The sequence below is a fragment of the Mastacembelus armatus genome, chromosome 16 (genome assembly GCF_900324485.2).
Source record: "Mastacembelus armatus chromosome 16, fMasArm1.2, whole genome shotgun sequence".
NCBI classification, from domain to species: domain Eukaryota; kingdom Metazoa; phylum Chordata; class Actinopteri; order Synbranchiformes; family Mastacembelidae; genus Mastacembelus; species Mastacembelus armatus.
In genome coordinates, this window is record NC_046648.1 from 17469951 (window position 1) to 17492513 (window position 22563).

General features: G+C 36.9%; 2 protein-coding genes across 3 annotated transcripts; both read left to right on the forward strand.

Annotated features, from left to right (window-relative positions):
• Positions 1–65: 65 nt before the first annotated feature.
• On the forward strand, positions 66–4349 carry LOC113136595 (T-cell surface glycoprotein CD4-like). Of its 2 annotated transcripts, none has more exons than XM_026317543.1 (9): positions 66–217; positions 1256–1297; positions 1668–1826; positions 1931–2071; positions 2699–2935; positions 3061–3138; positions 3281–3414; positions 3522–3586; positions 3779–4349. In XM_026317543.1, the coding sequence occupies exons 2-9, from the start codon at positions 1270–1272 to the stop codon at positions 3861–3863; spliced, it is 927 nt and encodes a 308-aa protein (XP_026173328.1). In that variant the 5' UTR covers positions 66–217; positions 1256–1269; the 3' UTR covers positions 3864–4349. The 2 variants fall into 2 exon arrangements, with proteins under 2 accessions (XP_026173328.1, XP_026173327.1); XM_026317542.1 differs by having other exon boundaries at positions 70–217; positions 3519–3586; positions 3779–4345.
• Positions 4350–4899: 550 nt separating this feature from the next.
• On the forward strand, positions 4900–22227 carry cd4-1 (CD4-1 molecule). Its single transcript, XM_026317511.1, has 11 exons — positions 4900–4971; positions 14106–14232; positions 18484–18575; positions 18663–18821; positions 18948–19094; positions 19491–19724; positions 19826–20209; positions 21265–21522; positions 21670–21770; positions 21883–21926; positions 22097–22227. Exons 3-11 carry the CDS (start codon positions 18488–18490, stop codon positions 22125–22127), a joined length of 1446 nt encoding a protein of 481 aa, XP_026173296.1. The 5' UTR covers positions 4900–4971; positions 14106–14232; positions 18484–18487; the 3' UTR covers positions 22128–22227.
• Positions 22228–22563: the final 336 nt, after the last annotated feature.

Below are 22563 nucleotides of genomic sequence, written 5' to 3' on the forward strand. Positions count from 1 at the left end.
CAAGAAAGCACAGGCATGAAGTACAAACCCACAGAACACTGGGGTGTGCACTGGCCTACAACTTTCAGAAGTGCAGGTTTCTCTTTAGATGTGTTCCGCCTTCTACAGTTCTTGCATTCATCCTGCACTTTTGTTTTTGGTGAAGTACGGAGAGGATGAGGAAAGATTCTGGCCTCCAGTAACAACACAAAAGACACAACATTGCCTTCAAATCAAGGTAAGATCTCAAAATAACTTAGAAAATTAAGTTTATAATGTGATTTTAAATCGCCGGATTTTATCGGACCATTCGGCAACCATTCCTTTGTTCCGTACGTTCAACCTTGACATAGCAACAAATGCACCAATTGAAGACCCCAAAAAAATTTGAAGGTTGATATTATCTGTCTTCCTATATGTGATAATTATAGTAATAAAATGGGTTTGAATTGATGCTAGGGTAGGCATCTAATTTAGATATTCTCAAATGTACTTAACCATGCCTCCAAGTCTTTGGTGTGTATCTTATAAGGGCTAAAGATGCTTTATGATCTAATTTTCTTCAAACTGTTGCTCAGTCAGGTAAATTATACTAATAATTATATAATGAGACAGAATTTTTTTTTGATGCAGTTCTATGGGCAGATTTATGATTTTTGTAGCTATCCAAAGTAACCGAAATAAAAAAAGATATATTATGTGGCTTTAAAATGAGAAACTGTTCAATTAAATGTTAATATTTTACACTGCAGAAACTAATTTTTAGTCCAAATTCATTAAACATAACAAATGAAACCAGGGGAACAAAGGGGTGATGAATATACTGTCAGAATTTAAAATATAGACATGAGGACTTCTTCATTTGCCTTAGTGACAAAACTATATAATACAGTTACTCCTTTTTTTTTTATTTAAATAGGCTCCGTATGTCTTTTGTAGCAGTTTGGATCAGGCCCACAGCAAAGCACCATAACATACATTATTCATCATGTTAATTAAATACAAAAGAGCTGAAACATATGCTAGAATTTTCCCAGTGACATTTGTTTCAGCTTTTTTATGCAAGTACGCAGCAAGTTAATTTTTGAACACATGTGATAAAGGAAGGAAGTACACAAGTAGCTTGGTGGTGAGGCACCTCATGTTTCAGCTCAAACAGAAGCTGTGTGTGGTATCGCTTTGAAATGGATGAACTGTTTTAAATCAAAGTAATTTTTAAAAACGATCTTCTAGTAACAAAAAATGTCAATTTATGTCTTTTATTTTTACTTCTCAGACTCAACATTCAAAATGAAGATCATTGTGTGGGTTGGGTGCGGTGAGTAAATATACCACTGGAAAAAAATTCTCAATAATCATTTGAAATAAAGGATTCATGAGTTACTGGTATCTTGAATTCAAATATGTGTCTTATGTTTCCAAGAAGATTTTACTATACCTGTGAAAATCGGGTGCAGTTTGTGTCTTACCAATCCCAAATGCCTTCAAACTCTCTAAAGTCAAATTCAACCTGATAAATTGTGCTATAATTTCATATTCAATGTATGAGTCTCCAATGCAAAGTAATGAGAATATTTTGCAAGTTCATCAGGTTGTCTTTGTCATAATGCACAGACTTTGGGATATTCTCATGTGAATATATGATACTAAATGAAATGTGCTTCATGAATATGATTCTCTCTCCTCAGTGTTGGGTGCACTCTCCGCTTCAGGCAAAGTATTCAAGTCAAAAGCAGGACATACTGCCCTTTTGGAGTGTGGGCACTCCTTCACCAGAGCTATGATCTGGAGACATAATTCGAACTTGATCATCAGTGTTAATGGGAAAACTGGCTTCTTTCGCAAAGGTAGCCATCAAAACAGACTTTTTAGTTTTGTTAACTTCACCTACAGAATAATATATTGTTTTAAAATACAAACTGTGACTAATTAAATGTATTTTCTGCATTAGGCCAAGGTGATCTTGTGTTAAGGTCAAGCGTGAAGTACGTAAACAAACTTGAGATCTCTGGATTGAAAAAAGAAGATGCTGGAAAGTTCATTTGTGATGCAGATGATAAATTAACAGAGCACACACTTCTTGTGGTCTCAGGTCAGCAGCAGATCTGTATTTGCAAGTCATTTTCAGCACTGCATTGGGTTTAGCTCATCAGGACAGTTACAGCTAAGTGTACACTAAACACTTGTCTCCATGGCGACATTCATTCTTGACAGATTTTAAAATACAGGACAGTTTTAATAATAGTAACTTCAGAAAAACAAATAACCTTTGAAGAAATAGGACAAATACACTACACTACACTACACACAGTTTTTACCGTTAAAGGCATATTCCAATGTTTCTCATCTCAGAAAAGTCAGAAATGTTAAAACATGGTCAAAATAGATGCAGCCGTGGCCTGATGGGGTTCAAGCTCTCAAAACACTGGATCCCACATTTCCCATAATTCATAGATCCTCTCTGCCTGTCAAAATTCTACATCTTTAAACAGTTTTTTATCTTTTCAAAGTTTATAAGTACGACTTCCTGTTAGAAATTTGCAGTCTCCATGTTCAACCAAAGACATAACCAGACATCACTTTCACAAGCTGAGAAGAACTTCCTACAGTGTTAAAGCAGGCCTACGTGTATGCAATCAAAGCAGTTAGGGTTATGATTTAATAACCCTAAAATGAATTTTCACTCTATTTGCTTTCTGTTACTCCATCTTTGTATTAGTCTGGACCAACCCCTCTCATGAGCTCCAGCTGGGCAGTGAGGCTATGCTCCATTGTGAGGTAGCAGGTCTGAACCCAGGATCTACAGTGCAGTGGAAGAGACCGGATGGAAAGCTACATGAAGGGTCTCAGATCGTTAAACTCAGTTCCGTAGCCATCTCAGATTCTGGAACCTGGGTGTGTATGTTTTCCCATGATGGGTCATCATTCCAAGAGGACCTAAACCTCAAAATAAACAGTAAGGCACAAGCTTCTGCCTGAGACCATGCATATGTTTGTTTTTGTTTTTTTTTTTAAACCAAAATAAAAGTAACCCATGTGGTCAGTGTGGAAAAGCAAGATATATTGTGTTTTTTCTTTCAGTACCTACTCCTAAAATACCTCTACATACATCTACAACTGAAAGCTCAAAGGAAGGCCAGAACGTAACTTGCGCCAAATGTGCGTACTGATTGTGTTTTGTGTGTGTGTGTGCGTGTGTGCAAACCTTCTGACCATGACCACATATTGCTTGAAGTGACTCTTCACTGGATGTGTCATTCATTGATTCATTATATATACTTGCTTTTTGCCATCTTGTTAGGCGATACTCACCCTAAGTCGGCTTTTGAGCAGCTCAACTGGTGGGTCTGGGTTGCAATTGGAGTCGGCAGCCTGGTTGTGGTTCTGCTCATGGTCCTTGTCATTTTTTTGTGTAAAAGGACCAGAAGAAGGAAGGTAAGTGAAGAAAATCAACCAGATAATCTTCATTTACTGACTTGTCAATGGAAAGTGAATGGGCTGCTGAAAATATAATCTGATTGTTTTTTTTTTTTTTTCAGCAGAGAATGAAGATGAATATGAAGAATGGCCAACATCTGAGGACCAAGCAATACTGCCAGTGTAACCGGTAAATGTTCTTAACTTTCATCTTTCTACTAACAAAAATCCCTTTACCGACCCTTCACTTTACAAATACCTTCCAACAGACTTTATACTAATGACTCTTTGACCTTCATTTCCACTGTGCCTTTTACAGAGCACTTCATTATTGTGTTGTAATTAGTGTGAAAACTTCTACTCGTTCCTCTCTTTATCACAGCCCAACAGCTGCACCAAAACCACAGCAAGGACGCCGGAAAGAGAAGCCATCAGCCCTCCATGTGCAACCGCTGCTAATGGAGTGACATGAAAGACGAAGGAAAACAGGAGAGATAGTGAAACAGAAGAAGGAAAGAATGAGAGAGAGAGGGAAAAAGAGAAATAGATGGAGATAAAGAGAATGAGAGAGCGAGTAAAAAAGAACCCCAGTGTGAATATGGCCTGAATGTAAATGGGCTTTTGAATGCTATTGATGAAAAAACTCGGCTTTAACATTGTGGGCACTTTGAGCTTTTTCAGCAAATATAACAGGTGAACTGACTGCAAATAGGATGTTCCACTGCAAGTCAGAACAGCAACAGTCTGTAACTTTTTTTTTTTTTACATTCCTCTTATACAGCACTGCCAACTTCTAATGTACTGATAAGCCTCTTACATTACATTAATTTAGCCTTTTTACATGTGTATCTTTCTTGTGTTTCTGTGTATTTGATTTATTTTTTTGTTGTAAATGAAAATATTTGATCATGTCTTTCTTCGACAATCAATAAACTATATGAATATCCAACTATTTGTAAAATTCAAACAGATTCTTCTAGCAGTGAGAGCAAATCATCCCCCAGTTAGTATTGTCTTGTTTTATCATTACACATTCAGGCCATTGTATGCTTTAAACGGTGCCTGCTTTGGTTCCAAATTCCCCACAACTGGTGCAGTACAGTGCAGGTGTTGATTCCAGTACTACATGTGATCAGTAAACACCTGTTTCACACGGTAACACAAGACCACCAATGACATACATACATACTTCCATACTCTTTACAAACTCCGTTTAAGAGTGAAAATGATTGTGTCACGTAACTTGAAAAAGTCTCATGTTTTGTAACATAAGCCTACTTTACAAAACCTTTACATATCTATATGGTGTGTGTGTGTGTGTGTGTGTGTGTGTGTGTGTGTGTGTGTATTAATTCTAATCTACAGTATGTTATCCATTTAGTACACAACAAAGGGGCTGGGATCATAGTGCTGTTTGACTTCCTGTGTATGTGTGCGTGTGTGTGCGTGTGTGTGCGTGTGTGTGTGAGTGAGTGAGTGTGTGTGAGTGTGTGTGAGTATGAAAGAGATACTTGCAGTGCATACACACAACCAAATGTCAGAGCTGAACTCTTCGCTGCACTGAGCACATCACATGTGAGTACTTATAAACATGCTGTACACATACTCAGTATTCTACTTGTTAGAAGCCGATTTAAGGGATTTTCTTAGAGAGAAGGTAGTTAAGAAAGGATAGCAATGCGTCTGTCTACGAGGGAGGAAACTGTTGATACAAATACTGTCAAATCTGGCAGACGCTGCCGCAGATCCATGATCGTACACAGACGCAAAGGAGCACAGAAGGCCAGGGCTGTAGTACTCAAATCTGGTCGTGTTCGAGACCACATTTTTAATACTCTTTGTCTTGTTCCACATCCAGTACAAATTGATTATTCTTGGCCTTGACCTTCTTCTATTGGCTGTGTTCTGCCTCGAAAACTGACAAAAGTGATGTCACATAATTAGAAAATAATGAGCCAGATCATTTCCAGTATTATGGCTGAATGCTCTGGGATATTTACACCAACACATGAATTGGACTAAATTCAGCAATGCAGATTTTCTCGCTGTTTTATCACAGGCCTTAAATAATTTTCCAATAGTCTGCCTCGGTCTATGGATTTGAGCTTATATGGGACTTGTTTAACCAGTCTTTGAATTGTGCTGCTCCTAACGACAACCCCTGAACCCTTGAGATCTCAAAATCTCATTTAAAAAAAAAAAAAGCCTCATGAATATTTTTGTTCCACTTTTTTTTTTTTAAGTTTAAAGATCACATTTTATGCAATAACGACAAAAACATTTAGCTGATTTTGCAATGTAGTTTGTAGTTTCTGTTCCATTATGCAAGCAGCACACCAGCTCTAACTGGGTTTTTATGGAGCAAGTCTCTGAAAATATAAAATGCATTAAAGCCAGGATGGTGTAAATGTTTAATCAACATGTTGTTTCTGTTAACAGTTGGTGTCAGATGTTGCTTAGGGGTACAATGGGTAAAATATATTTTAAATATTTCATTTCTGCTTAGAAACACCTGAAAAATAACGCACACACCGAGTCTTTCTGTTTGAAACACTACACTGTAATTACATGTAATTTACTGCAACCAAGGTTATTCTAAGGCTTACACAGGTATCATTAACATTTTATACAATTATACATAATGACTTCATGTTTCCATCTTGAAAAAGAAACAATAATGATAATGATATATGTTGTTTTGTATATATATATATATATATATATATATATATATATATATTTCAGGAAACTAATGGTGTCTGTAAAAATGAATGCGAGCTCCGCTATGCCAGAACTCAGTGTTTACAGGTTCACAGTACCCCTGTTATCCCATTATCTACTGAGCATATCAGCAGTGGACTGACCGAACAAATAGCTGTTATAGCTTAAGAAATGTGGTATATTCTGTACTGTAACACTTATACTTGTGTGTTTGTCCCAGTCGACATACTGTGTGTGACAAACAGCATATAGAAACGTTACATAAAATTAAACAGGACATGCAGGCATCGAACTCTAAACGGTGAGAGCTTATTGTAGGTGTTTTTGTAAAAAATGTGACCTAGTAAGATTTTACTGAAAGCCTAAGGTTTTACTGCTTGGGAGTCTGTAAAATTATCTATAAGACCTTTTCACGTGTCACAGTTGGCAAAGCACAGGTGTTACTGATAATATTAACAATGTCCATGTTTCATTCAAGTGTCCCAGTAAAACCAAACCAGTGTGACAGTGACATGGACAATATCAGGATCCTGAAACTGAAGCCGCTAAATGAACTCATTGCTAATTTTATTACATACACCTGTGCATTTCCTGCTTTGTTGTGTCAAAATGTCCGCTGTGAAAAAAGCCTATTAGATCCCTTTAATATCTGAAGGCCAAACTAGTTTGGTCGTCAAAAAGGCCTATCTAACTAATACAGCGCCCCAAACACACGCCGTGTCTCGGTTGCTTGTCTGGTAATCTGAAGTTAAACAAATGAAGAGCTAAGTATTTCATGGCATGTTTTTAAAACATCTGTACACAATATTACAGTTTATATGGACATAATCCAGTCCCAGTGCTTTGGAGATAAGCTAAATATTTACTATATCTGAAAATATAAGATTAATAATCTGCATATCAGCAACCTAAGACTCACACTGATTTTGTGTTTTGAGCACAAGTAGCAAGTAGTTGTTGAAGTAGCAAACCCAAGAAGTACTGCTGCTTGCAAAAGCCCAGTGTTTGTTACGAAAACGCAAATACACCTGGCAGTTTTTATGCAGGTGCTTTAAGTCTTGTAGGTTTTTACATTGGGCGGCCACAGGATAGATCAGTTCTCCTCTTTTGTGTCTCTGTGCTGCGTTCACTAGCAGATCTAGTCTGATTAGTTTGAAAAAGGTCACTTTAAAATCCCTACATTAAGTGATATTGTGCTGTTATTACTGAAAACATTTGGTTTTGTGTGTACATTTGAATTTGTATCAGTTTCATTCATTTATTTATTATCTATACCCACTTATTCCTAATTAGGGTCACGGGGATCTCCTGGAGCCTATCCCAGTTCCCTTTGGGTGAAAGGCAGGGACAGGACAGGACAGGACAGGTCACCAGTCCTTCACAGGGCTTGTATAAGTTTGTTGATTTAAAAAAAACTCTTTGAGCTTTCTGATAAACCCAGTTAAGTTTGGGTATATATGTGTATGAGCCGTATAAGCGAGACAGTACCATGTTTTTTATCTGGATACTTCAGCGCGTTGAGTTTAATAAAAGAAAGACCGTGACGGTCAAACGCTGATGTTCCAATTCTACTTCTTTTTTATACATGGTCCCACAGTTTTAGAGGGCTATAAAAAAGAATAAAAAATAAAATGAAACAAAGTGATCATATTCAGTATTTGCAGGGAATGGTTGTAGTTTGAAACCCACAAATATCAGCAGTCGCTTCTCAACTGGTGATGCTCTGCCAGGCCTGTACTGCAGCAGCCTTATTGTCTTGCTTGTTTCGGCGTCATGCATGACTTAGCCGCTGATCCAATCCTACATTTGCCTCACAGAGCAAGTAAGAGCCATGATTCCTACACTGTTCATCCAATAACACTCATAAACTCAAAGAGAACTTGGTTTCCCATAACTTTAAGTTCAGGCATTTTTTTATTCAAAACCAATGTGCTTGAATATAAAGCCATAAAGTGCTGCTATTTATTCTTTTTTTTTTTTTTTGCGTTGCATAAAACTTAAATATATAATCTCTTCTTCTTGGAGTTTATGGGAAAGCAATAATTCGCTATTTCTGCCAAGATTCGCATTTAGAGGCTTCATGTATGTTTTTTTTTTCTTCTTCTCCATAGGTAATTACCAAGCTGTGTTTCCCTCACTCTGTTATGAAAATATAATGTCTGTGTTGCACTGGGGGTGTTTTCATATGAGAGAATAGGATTCCCTCTTCATGGCTATTACTCAGTTCTCTTTTTCATTATCTGACAAAAAAGAACACATACACACACACACACACACACACACACACACACACACACACACACACAAACACACATTCAAAATGAAACTGAAATTTCTGAGCCAGTGTGTGTCCCTCCTTCTTGCATTTCCACTTGGGTTGTCAGTCCATCAGTGCAAAATATCAGATCAAAGAACATAATTTCACTACCTGGGAAAATAATGACGCACAGTATGTCAGGTTTATTTATTGTGAAAAAAAAACCAAACTAAATTAATCAAAACCACAAGAATGAATTTGTGCCATATTATGTTGAGTGCCAGTCAGCAGCATTTGTTGGCCATGTTGATATATTATCTGTGCTCAAACTGCAGCTGCCAAGTGTAGCGTTGTTATAAATTTAATGACCTGTAAACAACTATCTTTCCACGATCCTTCAAATTAAAACGATCATCTGGCAGGTGATTTCCCGTTGTGTAAACTCCCCTCATGTGTAGCTTCACTTCCACGCAGGTTTCACTTCAATTCACTGCAGATGGTGCTCATGAGTGGAGTCTGTGTTTAAATAGCATTGTGACTGATCACTGACCAGTCTCACACTGAAATGATGCATTGTCAATGCTGCTGAAGTTGTCATGTCATTTGTAACTAGATGAATTTGAGTGATGTCCTCTAGTGTTGCTGTGTGTGTGTGTGTGTGTGTGCTTTGCAGCTTTATGCTACAGCGCTAAACCAGTAGACATGATCTTGGTAGGTTAAGGTTGATGTGCATTTCAATCAGGAAATGAAACAATGGTTTAGCTGTTACTGTGAGGTAGTTGGATGCGTGCACCTGTGTGTGTCAGGGCACCAAACGTTAAATTTAATGCTGTAATTGTGTTTTTATAGGAGTCTGTTGATTATGTGACAATGCCCCTCAGACATCCAACAAGGATCCAAACAATAGGTTCACATTCTTTCCTAATTACCTTTCTACAATGTGTGTGCAAATATTTCAGTTTTTATTTGTTATAATTGTTCCTCCTGTCCATGCTGGACATGAAGAACTGCTCTTCTGATGCAATTCTCATGTAAGAAATGAAGGACAAGATCTACAGCCCTATCCTGTGCAAAAATACATTTTAAAGTTCATCTGACATTAACGTAAGGCTTCAACAGTCTGAGTTAAATCAACAGGGACTGTTGCAAAGCTATGATCTTTATAGAGCCAAGTTCTCTCTGCCTGTTTCTTTGTCGGCGTTTTCTTGCTGCAGATGAGGGACGGTAACAACAAGAGCTAGTTATGTACCAAAAGACTGAAGATACTGTAACTGAGGAAATTAATCAACTGATTTGACTAACTCCAACTGCTGAAACCTCGGATTAGCATCAGTCTGCGTTTTAAATGTATTTTCATACATAACATCTCTGAAATATGTTCCCCATCTCTGGATGGGGATTATTATCTTCAGTGCTGATTTTGTGTTTTAGGACAGACTTAAATCTAATCTAATGGCAAATCTATGACTATTGGAGCTACTAGACTGAAGCAGCCAAACAGATTTTAATGCTTTCCAAAGTGTAGCCACAGAGAAGAATAGTGGTTTTCAATTTTTTTAGTTGACCCAGTTTTTTTCTAAACACACTGTTTCATTTAAGGTGAAGAAGTAATACAAGTGTGTCCAAATGCATTTAACGTTACAAATAAGGGCCTGACATTATACTGAGGAGCACTAAAGATAAAGGTGCTACTGTGGAAACATCTATAGACGATACAACAATGAAAAGTGAATTTAACAGCACTATTCCGAATTGCAGAAAAGCCTTTTTGAGAACTATCTATCTGTAGTTAGTCAGCTGTAGTCAGCTACTCCAGTTCTGACAATGTTCTGACATTATTATGAGTATTTTCGACATGATCATTTATTTACCGGAATGCTTTAACTTGAACTGCACAAACACCAAATGTTTTGTGCATGTATGTAGGCGCTTGTGGGACTGTGCAGCAGTTTTTTCCATGATGAACCAGCGTCGTTAACAACATCAGCTATAAGCTAATCAAAACTTTACAGTAACAGTACACTTGCCAGTCTGTCGCTGAGCCGTGATGCAGTTTTCCAATGATAAAAATAACTCTGTTTGGCACATATCAAACTGCATTTCTTATGAATTGCACACACACACGTGGCTTCATATAACAAATATTGTAGCAGCATGACTCACAGCCTGCATGATGTTTCTTGTGTTAAAGTCTACTGCAACTAAATGCTAAAAACGTCTATATTTCCATTCTGACGAAATGATTATGCAGCAGCCTACAAAACTATTCAGTAACAGAAAAAAAAATAACATTGAAGTGTACAGTGCACGGTGGAGATGAAGTAGTGAGTGGGAGAGACAGAACACATCTGAGGTTTCAAAGAGGCTTGAATGAAGTTCCCCTCATGATGAAACAGATGAAACGTTTTCAGACATTGAGCAGAATGTCACTTGTTTCTGATTCTCGACCTCTTTTCCACTGACATTTTGTTTATTTTTGAAACAATCACAGACTTTAAAACAGTCAGTGCTGGCTCTTGCCTTGCCATCTTCGCAGGGCCTCAGACATCCTTTGGTGTTTTGGCTAGTTGACTTAAACCCCACAGCATACATCTAACCTAATCTGGTTATAAAACACAGAAGGTAGAGATCGCATGCTGAGGGAAACCCTCTGTAGGAGAGAATGGAGGATGAGGAAGCAAGAGATTCATATGAAAAAAGTGAATCACCCTCCATTCTTGTTTGTGGCCCACACTTTTTGTCTTTTTCTCTTTCAGTAATGACACAGTGTGGTACACACGCCCTCGTTAGGTGTGTGACTAATGAGGGAGTCCTCACTTTCAGGTGTTTTCCATCAAAATCACAGCTCAAAAACTGTTGTGTATCCAAGGGAGAGATGAGAAGGTCAATTTTGCACCTGTTCTTTGGGACAGTGTATGAACAGTGATTATTGTTGTACACAAGGCCCCCCTGCACCTGAATCTTTCTGTCTGGTAGCCATAATTCAGAAGGTTTTGTTCTAAGGAGCAAACAAAAGGCTCGTTTCATTTGAGCTCAGAGGGAACAGAAGCAGGTGTGAACCCTTCATGAAGGCAGTAGAGGCAGGCAGAGAAACCACAGAGAGACACATGAGACGTGTGTGAGATGTATGTTTTGTCCTTGTTGTGGTTCATGTCTATAAACCATCTCAGCAGTGTGTTTCTACAGCTCTTGTACTTTAATTGATCCACATAGCTCATGTTTCTTAACATGGGACACACTCCTTGGAGACTGACATTTCATTAAAAATGATTGGTATTTTGTTGAGATGCCTAAAAACGAATGTTTTAATGTGGCACGACAAAAAAATAAAACAACTTCAATGAGCCTTAAACCTTCAGACCTTCAATGCATCTGTATTTAAACACTCACTTCTCCCTACAAAGCTGATCCACTTGAATAAAACTGTCTTACTTTGCGAACGTCCTTTCATAGTTTTGCAGTTTTGAATATAGGCTACTGAACAGCTTTTTAAATCATTCAACAAGCAACATTAAACTCGTGTCGACTGTGGCTGCCATTACATGTAGCTCAATGTAGATTCATGTGGATTCATTTACCTTTTCAAGTATGTTTGGTGGGACTGGTTTGTTCGTTTGTTTGTTTTGGCTAGTTTAAAATGTATACGTTTCTAAATGTTTTTGGTATTTAACTCTCAAAATAATACCACATCAGTACAGCTGTGCATCAATGACTGTTAATCCCTTCATTGAGGACCTCAATAAGTTCTTAGAGACAAACTGTGCGAACAGACACAGAGCCACAGATGTTACAATACTGTTGTATTGAGTGCAATCGAGACCCTACAGCATGTTAGGAGCGGGGATAAGCACAAGCAGATGTTAGACTCCAGCACAGGTGTACATTTACCCCATAAGTAATAAAAGAGTTAGTATTTGCTGCAGCGTGTAATGTGAATTATACACATGATGTTCCATTTATTTTCTTTATATCAGCAAAACACTCGTTGAAATGAACAACGAAACGCTGATTTTATATTCAGCAAGGCTGTATGTCTTAGTTAACCTTCCCGCAGCTGGACTGTGTAGTGTGCAGTGTTATTATCAAAAACATACACAATACAGAGAGTAAGTTTGTGGTAACTTTATGGCACAGGGGCGATTTAAAGTGACATCACGAGGGGCAGTTTAGCAGAGAACCATGTTTAGTTAGTGTCTTTTTTTTACGGACAAACGTTGGTTATCTCACAATGAACCTGTTTAAAATGTCCTTTTACAGCTTTGTTTGTTACTACAATGACTTCATTTGCTTGTTTTGAGCTTGTTTTGCATATTCTCATTGAACATAGAAGTAGTTTGTATGATATATAATTTTGCTGATTGAAGGTATTAATCGCCTGCGCAGACCGATTGGCGGGTCTGTTGTTAACAAACGTGTACAGACCAGAATTTATTCAAACACAATGAGCTTCATTCTAAAATTTTAAATTTAAACGCTTTTTTTCTGCCAAAACAACATTCATGTTGAATGCTGACTTAAAATTAAATGTGTCTAATACATGTGTGCAGTTTGGTGTGGCCCAATGATAGCGTCTTGGAATTGAACATTTTACTCTAGTTTTAATAGTATTTGTCATACAGAGAAGCATTTGGATAAATGTTTCGGGGAAAAAAATCATTTTGTTTTGAGCAATATATGATTTTTCAGTCCTCAGGCTTGTCACAAATAGTCTCTGCAGACTTTATTCAACATTAAGATCCATTTGTCTTGTGAACAAGCAACGACACTGATACGTGTTGTTCCGCAGCGTATTCCTGCTTTCTAGAAGACGAAACACGTTAGCAACAGAAAAATTGCTGTTAACATGAATGAAGACAATTTTCTTAAAGAAAGACAATGATAATACGTTTATGTGTAAAAATGTCCACACAGACAGGTCACAGAGATATAGGAAGCTGATCGCAAAGAAAGATCAAATGCGTCAATGGCTGAAATTTCATGCAATATTTTATTATAATATACACACATATGTGTATATTTATTTATTTATTTATTTATATACCTTCACATGCCTCTGTACGGCCGTCATAGGTTGTCACCCAAATAAATTATTTTTGCCTTTTTGTATTCGACACTTAATAAGGGTGTTTCATTACAGGAAATGTTATATTTTTAATTGCCATTTAATTGCCATTGCTTTTTTGAAGATTGGTTCAGCAGCTCATGGCTTGAATTGAGATACACTAATTATGTATCTAAATCAGTACAATTATTATGACCAGGGGAAAACCTACTGAGGAATTACAATAAATTAGGCCATTAGCTGCCTGCGTGCTATTTAATATGTGCTAAAGATAATGAGTCTAATGAGACCATTCTCAGATTTTGTGACTTATGTTATTAAGCAGCAATTCCGATAACAATTTCATCCAATTAGGATTAGTTTTAATGTGTTTTTCGACTGAATAAATTACTAAGGAAAAAGCCGTATAGACTATCATGTATATAAAATATATAAATTTACTGGCTCAGTTACTCTGCCCATCTGATTCTGTTTTTGCGTCTAAACAAATATTATAAGGCAGCTTATAAACATTTGTCTTAAACACCACAATAAGCAATTAGCTCAAACTGTTTTAAGACAGTAGAGAAAAGTTTAATGGGAGCATCTTGCCCTCTCGTTCTGCTACAGCCAATCAAAGATCATTATTCTGTTTTTAGTTTTGATCAACAACTGTGTGCTTGTTTCCAGACCAATCGGTGACGAGGGAGGTGCAACGACACTTAAAAACGAGGCTCTCTTGATAAATATTCAGCATTTCCTCTTGACTCCACTGATCACTGAACACAGAGGGACACTTAAGAACTTAACAGGAGTTGTAAGTATACTGTCTTTTGTTTTTACATTTTAGCCAAATATACCGTACACATCTAAATATAACTACTATATATCTATATCTATCAAATCTATCTATCTATCTATTTATCTATATATATATCTATATATATATATATAAACAGTGTATCTACATATACATCATATATCAGTGTCAAATGATTTTTAATACCCGATACCTGTTTTGAATCTTAAACCTGTAAGACCTCAGCAGGCTCAGAGAAGCCGAATTGCCACATTGAGTTTTACCTAATTAGAGCCACAGAAATGAATCAAACACACATATTGATCTTTTGAACACAACTGAAATAAATACTAAAAAATATAAACATAAAATCAACAACATAAAAACAATTTTAATCAAATTTTCATTACACATTGAAAATTGTTGCATTTTTTATATTTTATCTTCTTTCGTGTCATATGCTTCGCTGAAATTCAGAAGTAATTAAACACTGAGCAGCTAACCAAAATGAACTACCGCTATAGTCGAACATCATTTACAGTATCTGGGGAAATTTTTAATGCATTATCTGTTTTGGACATTTAAAACAATATGATAATTTAATTCAAATGTGTTGAGATATCTTTAATGTTAAATTTTGTATCATTGACTATGAACAACAATCACACGATCAAAAAAAATTACAAAGACGAGATAGTATCAGATGGTTGCGTGGCAAAAAATCAGAGCAGAATGAAAAAAGTGAGAATATGAGTGTAAAACTGCCAATGTTGTGTTTTCCTTTTTCTTTTCCTACTCACTCCCCTCCCCACCTTCACCTCTCCACGGTGTTGGATCTACACTCTCCCCTCCCCTCCCCCTCTGCGTGTTATTGAACCTGCATCCAGAATAGAGATATGATCGTCAGCCTTGGTTTCTGGGTTTTAGCTTCACAGGTGCCATGAGTTTGAACGTCTGTTTATCATCAATTTCACTTTGTCTCAGTTACAATAAATAATGCAGCATTTCTATGAAATTGCACCTGACAAGTTGAAAGATCATATTCATGTGTTTACAGTCCTTGATCTTACATGGATACATTTGAAATATACATAACCATTTGCTTTGAGATGTTTCATCACATCACATCAGAGTTTAATATTTTCTGGTGCTGTTCTTGAGGTAGCAGACTGATCTTAGTGTGAACGATAAGCAAATCAAAGCTGTTTTGTTGTTTGATGTTTGTTTTTCTGCTTGTCAAACTGCTACGTTAACTGTCTTATATTATAAATGTGAGGCTCCAGGCAGATAACAATAATAATAAACTTTATATATAGTACCTTCCTTAAACCAGGTTTACAAAGTGCTTTACAGAGGATACAAACAACACAATAAAACAGTGACTCTGTGTATGTTTCCCAGCATTCAAAAAAACATACGTCATACGACAAGATTCATACACAACCTATATGACCCAAATTTTTAAAAAAAATTATGCGATAAAATCATGTGACGTTTAGTCTGGGGAGGTTGTTCCATAGTCCAGATGCTCTTACTGCAAAATGTTCGATCTCCACTTTTTTCTAAGTCTAGAGTGCCAAAAGCATTGTGTTTGTGGACCTCAGGGACCAGGTCGGCACTAATGGGATTAAAAGGTATGAGATGTAGCTTGCGTCGCTACCCTGGCTTTATAATGAATAATGAGTAAAATTTTTAAATCAATCCTAAAAATAATTATCAACCAGGCAAATATACTAAATGTGCTCTTTCATATGACTTCTATTAAAAATCTGGCAACTATATGTTGTGCTAATTGAAGGTGGAATGACATGAAGGCACGAACGACAGTTTCCAAATTTATGATGGATGGAAACAGTGGGTTCTTGGAGAGCCTCCTAAGTTGATAAAAACAAGACTACATAATTGAGCTTATGTAAGTTATGAGGCTGAGCTCTACACTGCCGGGTGATAATGAGGGAATAAGAACCAGGTTCTCTCTTATTTTTAGGTTAGCAACATCTGCACCAATTGAAAAGGATTTCAGGTTTTTGTGGGTTTAATTAAAAAAAAATAGAAACTGCCCACTTTTTCATGTCTTGAGATTAGTTTAAAAGGCAGAAGGTAGATTTGAGTATCAACTGATTTTGAAGTGTAGACTGACATTACATGCTCTCATAATAATGTATGTCTTAGATGTAATATGAAGATCAAGAATAAATCTAACAAAGTTTGGTGATATCAAAAGGACTTAAGTTCTTAGAAAACTTGAAATACGTATCGTTATATTTGTTATGTAGAGGACTTAAAAGGGAGCGGACATAAAGGCCGCTGCGTTCACAGATGGCACCAAACATTTGTCGAAACCATGGATAATCATTTACGACACTTTGTTGGAAATCCTAAGAGAATTAGGTCAAGAATTTAAAACCCACCAATGAATTTGAATCACATTGATGTGAATGTCTTGCATATGTAATTCAAGGTGAACACATGCTATTATTTTCTTATTCTTCCTTATTCTTAGAATTTTATGACTGTACAAGAACCAGAAGCCAGAGCTCATTGCACTTCTAAACAAGTTTATTGAGTATGATGCGCTAAAGCCTGATGCAAAACATGTTAATGTCGATAATGAGGATTGATTTCACACAAAATTTAATTTAATGTTAAAAAGATTGGCACAAATAAGTCTTCACAAAAAGCAAGTAGCACTTGCTTTTAGCCTACATTGCCAAATACTTACAAAACAATCTTAACTTATGTGAAAAAAAAAAAACAGCGTGGGCTTTAAATATAATTTGGTTTTCCATTAAATTTGAATGCCTTATTTTAATTTTACAAGTAAAATTGGAGATTTAATTCAACAGTTGGCAAATCGCCTATATGTTTTCTTTCAGATGGTTAAATCGCTATAAAAGCGACAACAGAAGTCTTTGAGAGAACAAAGATTTTTGTGTACAATCAAGACATACTGTACTCAGTACAGAACAAAAGGGGAGGGGGGGAGATAAGGGACTGAAACAGGGAGAGAAGAAGAGAAACATCTACCTTAAACCACAGTCTAGGTGTGCTGCTGGTGCTGTGGTCTCTTTTTTTTCTCTTTTTAAGCGCGGAAAGATCCGTCTTTCGTGGAACAGCAGAGGAAGAGAGGGGGTGTGAGAGGCAGAGGGGGAACAGAGGAGGGGAGGATTGGGATAAGAATCAGCACCTAAACTAAATCAAGGCCCACCACAACCCAGCATACGCTTGGTGTCTCTTCCCTCCAACATTCGTCTGTTTCTCTGTTTCTTTTCTTCCAAAGCCCACCACAGGTCGCCTACTCTCAGCTTTCAAACTCTTTGTCTTTTATCTTCTGAAATCTCTCTAAATCTGAGACCACCACAAACCCCCCTTTGCTTCCTGTTGAATGGATTTCACTGCTGTAAATTTTATATCAACATACAAAATGTGAGAGTAGGGTTGTCTCGACAGCATACATCTTTTGAAATGCTACTTTTAAATAGCTACTGTTCAAAATTTGTCAGTGAATTTTAAAGTGAGTTCTGTGATGCTTCTGTGCACACATTCAGACGCTACTTTATTAAGTACAACTACATTTTAATTGCTATTAAATATCCCAGGAACACACCTTTCAGGGATTTTTATTTGGACTGTGCAGATATGCCTGATAACTCAATAGTACATGCATTTACCAACTACTCCTGAAAAACAATCTTGATCCATCAAGAATAAATGATTTTTGTCCTGTTTCAAATAAATCCTTCCTCAGCAAATACATAGCACCTCATTTGTTTCCTTAGTGAGTTTATTGTTAAGGATGCCAGTTGATCACCTGAAATGATCATAGCAAATAAAAAGACTTAGTAAAAGTCTTTGATCATCTACACAAGCTGCTGATGGTGTTTGACAGGGCTCCATATTTGGCCCACACCTTTTCCCCTTCCTCACTGACCAAAATACATATAAATAAATACTACCTGGATGAAAAATGTTGTAGCAATGTAGATGATTAGCTCTAAATTCAATGATTGTAGCAATATACAGTTGGGTACACACTATACAGACCATTACAACCTGGATTTCAACTTATTTTAACTGGTAGAAATTAATTAAACAAAAAATAAATTATTCTCAGTGGGGTTAAAAAAAATATTTTAAATGGTTATAAAACTCTCAGTATGTTGTCAATAAATAGTATTATAACTTACAAATGCTTACTGAGAGTTTTGAACAGCATACAAATATTTTACAAATACCTGACATGTATTTTTAAAAAATAATGTTTTTCAGACTTATGGCTGACATGAAGAACATAATTCAATCTGTCCTCATTCTCATACTCACTTCAGTCTGTCCTCAACACTCTGTGTTCTCCGCAACAGGTAAGATGCACTTATTGACAATTATTTTAATTTGGGGACAGGACAGTTTGGTTTTGTGCATCAACACATAATATCCTTCTTTATTAGGAAAAGAAGAGGTGCTGTACGCTCAAGTGGGAGATAACGTTGTTCTGAAGAATCCAGTTTCATATCAGTCAAACAAACATTATATGTACTGGACATTTGATGATCCAAATAACCTGAACATTGCCTGGAGCAACACCTTTAACGTAAAGAAAACTGAAGGTGATCAATGTATTAAGTTATATATAATAACACATTTTTGCCATCAACTGATGAAATAGGTCTAAACAATGCAAATAAAGATACTCTTCTTTTGACAGTTACCATCATTTAATTCTCACCCTGCAGGTAACCGCTGGAACATCACGATGTCCTGGTTAGGGGACTCACTGACAATCCTTAAGATTCAGCCAAAGCACTTTGGAACTTTTATCTGTAGAGTGACGTTGGGCTCTACCACCAACATCACCAAATACAAAATCCTCGAACTCAGAGGTAAGACTTAATGTATAGTGACATGCCCAGTTCAGTCATGTCACATTCATCCTGACACATTTTAATTAGTATAGATTACTACAGTTTTTACAAAACTACTTTATGTAGCTGTCTTGTTTTGTTCAAATCTTGTGCATGATTTTATGTTGTGTGTTATGCAAAGAAAAAGTAATAGAAAAGTATCAATTATGTTTACATTTGAAAAGGCTGTGGGTATAACTTGTCAAGTTTTTCAACCTTTTCCAAGGATGTTAAACTGGACTGTAGAAATATTTTAATTTGATGGACTACTGGTTATTTAATGGAAATGCAGCCAAATTGTCAAAATACTGAAATATCAACAACACTGAGACGAAAGTACACTTTAATAATTCTGTCTCTTTTACCTCGTGCTAGTAACTGTGAATCCAAAGTCTCTTCTGTTGCCTGGGGATTCTCTGTCTCTGGACTGTGGTGAAGCAAAACCTGAGAAGAAGCCAAAGATAGAGTGGTTAAATCCCCTGGGACAAGTAACTTACGGAGGACAAGTGAAAGTGAGTCAAGTCAGTAGCCAAGACAATGGCGAGTGGACCTGTGTTGTGAAATACGATAAAAAACAACACCATGCTAAGGTTTCTGTCAGTGTTATGGGTAAGTTAATGTGTATGCACACACATGCATTTGTTTTACGGCAGTCTGTCCTTATCCTGCAGATAATGTTAACATTTTTCTATTTTTTTTTTGTCCTTTAGACTTGTCCCCAGCTCCTTCACAACCTCAGTATACGTCTAAAGGCTCACGTCTCGATATCCCCTGTTCCATTCCTTCCCACATTTCCTGGGAACAAATCAAAGCTGCGGGAATGCAAGAAGTTCAATGGCAATTCTTCCCTAAACAATCCTCGGGACACGTCTCTAATAATCCACAGTTGCTCTTCTCCCTTTCTCCGGAAGATCCTTTGACCTGGAAGTCACACCAACATAGAGAACTAAATGCGGCACCGGAACTCAAGAAAGGAAGCCTGTCTTTGACAAGAAAGCAAGGGAGAAGAGAAGACAGAGGCAATTACATGTGCAGCATGAAATTCAAAAACGGCGTCAGTGTGAGCAGGACTGTACACGTAGAGGCGTTGCAGAGTAAGTCAAAGCAAACTGATTTGCACATGCACAACTTTTGGTCACATTCAAATAGGTCATATGAAATTGTCTGTTTTTTCTGTCTGTCATTGCAGTACCCTAATTTATCTTTTTAATACCCAGCTTTTTGCGTCTTTTTCATTATAAAACGTTGTTTGTTTTTCACCTCTCTGCCTCCGCTCTTTTGTACCGTGCAAGTGCTTTCATTATGCTGCTGCAGAGTTTTTTCGAAAGTGTCCCTGGTGTGACGTGTGTCTAATTCAGTGGCTAATACACTTGTCTAGCTCCACTTGTTTTAATAGGATATAACGAGCTTTCTCTCAGCCAGAAGAGTGTGGTAGCACAATGAATTTTAATTGGACTCTGTGTTCTGAGGGTTTATGATGTAAAACCAAGATTCTCATTTTTATCTGAACTATTATTTAACCAGGAACATTAAAAAAAAAAAAAAAAAAAACAAGTTAATCTATCTAATGGATAAATTCAAGGACCTCCCTGGACAGCATATATTTATGGTCTCTACAACTTTTGCCCTGCTTTTAAAAAGTGGCTTTTAATTTAATTTAATTTAATTTAATTTATCGTGCCTAAGAATGAGATATAATTTGTTCATCTGTTGAGGTAAAATTTTATATATAATACTAAGGTGTTGCAGAACCAAATGAAAGGAAATTTGTTAGTATCTTGATTGTACCTGTATAAATTTTAGTGTTACAGCTTGTAATTGTTTTCATTATCAATTAATCTGCCTGTTCTTTTCTCAATTAATCTATCTATTCATTTAGTCCGTAAGATGCTGGAAGAAGATAGTACAGACACGATGCAGTCTAAAGACCAAAGATATTCAATATGTAGTGTAGTTGTGACTTTGTATGGCTTTGGAAAGAATGTTATTTTTAATTTTAAAAATAACTGGCAAGTTTCTCTATCAGGCTGCAGCCAAAAGCTGAGTCATATTCAGTGATGTTAACAAATGCAACTTCCATACATTTAATAATCACTGAAATAAATCTATTTTTTAATTTCTTTGTTCCCTTCCTCTATTCTCTCTCTAGTCCTCTCCTCTCCTGGAACAGACTTAATTTCTGGCCAACAGGTCAACCTGACTTGCAGCCTTGGCCACCCTGTGTCCCCTGATCTGCAACTGAAATGGTCCCCACCTGCACAAGCTTCCCACCCCTCTCTACAATCTGACCATCACCCTGCACTTCTGATCATACCACATGTAGGAACAGAACATAGAGGAAGTTGGGGGTGTGCCTTGTGGCAGGGCAGCACGAAGCTGACGTCAGATGTGATAATGCTGAAGATCGGTGAGCACAGGATGTGAGAGGAGAGCAGGAAATATGACATGGGCATGACCTTGTGGCCACAGTCCTTTACGACAGAAACTTGGTTTTACATGATGCATTCTCCGTACTGTATAGCGTTTGATGAAACAGTGTCTGTGTTGTTTGCAGAACCCAGACTGAGTGTTTGGATGCTAGTGATCATATGCAGCGCTGCAGCCATCGTAATCCTCCTCCTCATCCTTGTTGTCATCCTGTGTCGACGCAGACAAGTACAATTAAACCATTCTTATTCCTCTCTGTTAGATCACACTGGACTTTTGACAGTACAGTATGTGTTAACTCTGTTTCTCTCTGTCTCTCCCTCTTTGTGGCTGACATTAGCGGAAGTTGAGACACCTTAAGCATCGACTCTGCCGGTGCAAAAAGTACGTACAAACCATTTCCTGGACCGAGGATATGCTTCCAAACATGCATTTACAGTCACACACTCAACATCATGGAAAACTAAATATTACTTTTAGTCATGTCTGATTTTAAGCCCTGTCTCTTTCCACTCTTTCCATAAGTCATTCAAAAATGTGACCTTTTGTTTCAGCCCCACACCCAAAGGATTCTACAGATCATAATATTACCAAGAAAGACATTTCAAGAGGACATGGATTTTTCTGTCATATCTCCTAAAGTGTGAACCGCTGTTAGCCATGTTAGGTGAAGGTCCGAAAGCTTAAAAAAAAATTCAGTCATTGTTGAAGTGTCAGGTAAGAATGTGATAAAAATGTGTTTTATGGTTGTACATGCTGAGCTAGTTTGGTCTATTTTTACATTTGTAATATAACCAGTAATCAAATTCTTTGTCACATCGTCCTATGGAAATGTTCAATTTAATTCTATATTTGTTGGTGAGTACTGCTGTCAGTGACTGTGTATGTTATACCTGATTCTATTCACACCCTTATGTTCATGTATTTGTTGATTGATTGTTATGTCATGTACATATGTTATGATGCTCTATAATATGGCATTGAAAGGCTGGGTTATTTGCTTCAATGAATATTTACACAC